The 3,716-nt window shown below is 58.2% G+C and overlaps 1 protein-coding gene across 1 annotated transcript; it reads right to left on the reverse strand.

Moving 5' to 3' along the window:
- Positions 1-200: 200 nt before the first annotated feature.
- LOC117860400 (UDP-glycosyltransferase 89B2) lies at positions 201-2,182 on the reverse strand. Its single transcript, XM_034743669.2, has one exon. It carries the CDS (start codon positions 1,930-1,932, stop codon positions 496-498), a length of 1,437 nt encoding a protein of 478 aa, XP_034599560.1. The 5' UTR covers positions 1,933-2,182; the 3' UTR covers positions 201-495.
- Between the last annotated feature and the right edge of the window lie 1,534 nt (positions 2,183-3,716).

Genomic DNA, 3,716 nt, shown 5'->3' on the forward strand with positions numbered 1-3,716 from the left:
CCACGACAGAGTTTAGGAGGGGAGAATTGACTTTTGAAATTAACCCTCATCACCCTATTGTCAATAAGTTGAATGTAAGACTTCCCCCTCTCCACTCACCTTGTTATATTTCATATTTTCCTGGAATTAACGATAAAGAATATGACTACGAAATATGGCAGGTTCTTTTAAAAAACAAGCAGAGAAGCTAAGGCGGTGGCTAACTTTTTGTACGAGGTTGCTTTGATCTGTAGTGGATCCGCTGTAAGTACACTGAATGTATTCCTGTGTTTCATTATAGCAAAAAATGAACCTAATTTATTTTTTGTTTCATGCGAAATTTCAGCCCAAGACTCCAGCGGGGTTGTATGGCACGATCTACGAGATCTTGAGTATTGTCCTGGATGGTAGCCGTGGGAAATCTGACGCAAAGGATGCTGAAGCAGCTGATGGTGAGGAAGCAAATCTTGAGAGCAATCCCATGGAAGGATTAATTAGCTCTGTCTTAGGCACGCACTAGACGACCTTCGTGAGCATTTGCACCAGCTCCTCAAGGTCCCTGCGCGAGCTCCCGCCCTCCGCCACCGCCGCGGCCGCCTTCCGGCCGAGCTCCGCCGCGCGCTCCCTCACCGGTTTCCCGCCCTTCCCGACCGCGGCGGCGATCGCGCTCGCCATCTGTCCGGCGTCGGGCACGGCGTCGGCGCCCTCCGCCACGGGCACGGCCACGCCGGCCTCCGCGAGCAGCCGCGCGTCCGTGAACTGGTCGGCGCCCATCGGCCACGCCAGCATCGCCACGCCGGCCGCCGCGGCCTCCAGCACCGAGTTCCAGCCGCAGTGCGTGAGGAACCACCCCACGGCGCGATGGCGAAGGATCTCCACCTGCGGCGCCCACCCGCGGATCACCATGCCGTGCGATGCCGTCGCCGCCTCAAACCCGTCCGGGACCGCGGTGCCCGGACGCGCCGCCCACACGAACGCCGCCGAGCTCCGCGCCAGCGCGTCCGCCACGGAGGCCGCCTGCGGCGGCGACAGCACGTGCTGCGTCCCGAAGCTGACGTACACGACGGAGCCGTCGGGGAAGGCGTTCAGCCACGCCGCCACGCTCGCCGCCGCCACCGCGGGTTTCCCGCCGCGGTCGACGGAGGTGGCCACAGCGTCGGACAGCGGGCCCACGGCGAGCACCCGCTTCGATGCCAGGTCGGGGAGCGGGCGCACCACGTAGGGCGCCTCGAGCGCGGCGAACGAGTTGACGACGAAGCACGCGCTGTCCAGGTTCCACAGGAAGAGCTGGCGGATCGCCTCGGACACCTCGTCGCCGGCGACGTACTGCCGGAACAGCCCCGACAGCTGGCGCCACGGGAAGCAGGGCGAGCCGGGGATCTCCGGGAACGTGACGGCCTCGTGGGCGTCGCCGGGTCGGCGCCTGCTCGGCAGGTGGCGCCAGAGGGAGTGCGACATGGCGAGGTGGAGCGCGCAGGACGGCGAGAACGTCACGTGCGGCACGCCGAGCTCCGCGGCGAGCGGCTGCGTCCACCCCGTGAAGAAGTCGGAGACGACGGCCGTGACGCTGCGGCCCTGCTGGTGCTGAGCCCTGCACCAGGCGAGGAGCGGCGCGCGGAGCGCGGCGAGGGAGACCATGAACGGCCGGAAGAGGTGGCGCGGGAGGTCCTTGGTGTTCTCGCCGCCCCCCGCCGGGAGTAGCGGCGTGGCCGCCGGGAACGGCAGCGCGGTCACGCCGACGGACGGCCACGCGGCGAGCAGCGGCTGCAGGAGCGGGGCGTTGCCGGCCGTGGCGGCGATGGTGACCGCGAGCCCGCGCGCGGCGAGCAGCGCCGCCAGGTCGAGGAGCGGGAGCATGTGGCCCTGCGCCGGGTACGGCACGAGGAGCACGTGCGGCTCGCCGTCGCGGCACCGGCCGTTGCTCGCGGGTTTCTTCTGCGGTGGCGCGGCCATGGCCAGTGGACCAGTGGACCTGATGCGTTCGGTTCCCGTGGCAACTGGCAAGAACTGAAAGCGCGCTACAGGTTAAATGGACCGAAGCTACGCCTTCAGTTGCAGTTCCTCATTTAGAACCTCTCTAGATTATGACATTGACACGGACTCGTCAAATGACTACTGGTTGGGCGGTTTTCAAATGACTGAAGTTTTTCGCGGTCTCGATCTGCATCTGCTTTTCCTTTCCCCGAGCTTTCTTTTGACTGTCCGTTCTTGGGAATGCTTCGTGACTGGAAGGAAGGTGCAAAAGTTCAGTCGATCGATCAGTACTCCAACCCTGGTTTCCTGAAAACGGGTGCTTGCGTCCTGAACATTTCGTCAACAAATATTCATTCGCGATGCGAAGTTGCGAACCCGCCGCTGTCGAAACGTGTTTGGCGACGAAGACGTTGATGCCGGGCGCTGCTGGCCGGCCATGTCGTCGTGCCCCGCATCCACGCCGTCACGCGCGACCTTCTGGATCGACGGAGGAAGGAAAGCGACCGCCGGTCACCGCGCCGGGCCGCGCGCGCTGAGACAAACTGGAGTGGTAAGCTACGACTGACCCTCTCGCGCGTAGCCTTTCCACGGTTAGTCGACGGGTTTTGCCGTGATTCTATCGGTCCTCAGTGAAAGGGCTAGGAAAACTGAGAAAGCACTGAGAATTGAGGACCCAGGTGACGATGCTCGCAGCCTCGGTGCATTGCAATTTGATCTTCGGAAAAAAAATCTCTTTTGATGAATGGCCATGACTGCACGTCGGCAAAGGAAAGCGACCGCCGGTCGCCGCCTTTCGCCTCGCCGGGGCGCGCTGAGACAAACTGGAGTGGTAAGCTACAACTGACCTCGAGTGGGTCGTTCTCGCGCCTAGCTTTTCCACAGTCAGTCCATGGATTTTCCGGCGCATCAATCCTTTTCCATTCGGCCATTCCCATGGTCAGCAAAGGGTCAGGAAAACTGAGAAAGTAGTGAGAAGTGAGAACCCAGATGACGATGCTGGCAGCCACGGTGCATTGCTATTTGATGCAAGGCCATGACTGCACGTCCGCATCGATCTTTTTTTCTCCGAAACTAAGAGAGGACGGCAAGTCAGCATCTGGCAGGCCGAGGGAGGACGGGACGGACCGGATCGGCAGCTATGAATGCTTCCTTTCGCTACGTCTCGGGTTTACTGTAAGTCTGTGAGCTGCAACAGTAATGGTAGGCGCCTTTATTAACACACGCAGATGCAATGGTACGTTTCCGCTAGGAATACCAGGGATTCGCCGACGTCCTCCGTGGCGCCGCGCGCTGTCCCGCCGGTCCGCCGGCTCGTCGTCACCGGAGATCCCTGCCTCCATCAGCATTCGATCTCTACACGCGTGTCCGACACTACACCGGATAATTTGTGCTGGCACGTCGAAATTAGAGTGCTGGCGGGCCTAATTGCCACCTGCCATCACTCTAATGATTCCACCGCCAACACAAATATTTTTCAATTTACAGCAATGGGAAATGCAAAAAGTTTATAAATAGCCTAAAAAACTTTACCTTGCATATGAAAATATATTTTTAATATGTATTAGACTACATATATATTGTTGTGTAGGCATTTCAAAATTTTTCAAAGTGATTTACTATTTTCTAAAATTTAAATGATTATAAGGATGTTTATTGACATTAATATATATTTGAACTAAAATTTTCACAAATAAGATTTAGATATTTCAAAAAAAATGAAGTTAAAGACACATGTTCTATTTTAACTCAAAACATGAAAGAAC

Source organism: Setaria viridis, chromosome 6 (assembly GCF_005286985.2).
Source record: "Setaria viridis chromosome 6, Setaria_viridis_v4.0, whole genome shotgun sequence".
In the NCBI taxonomy this organism is placed as follows: domain Eukaryota; kingdom Viridiplantae; phylum Streptophyta; class Magnoliopsida; order Poales; family Poaceae; genus Setaria; species Setaria viridis.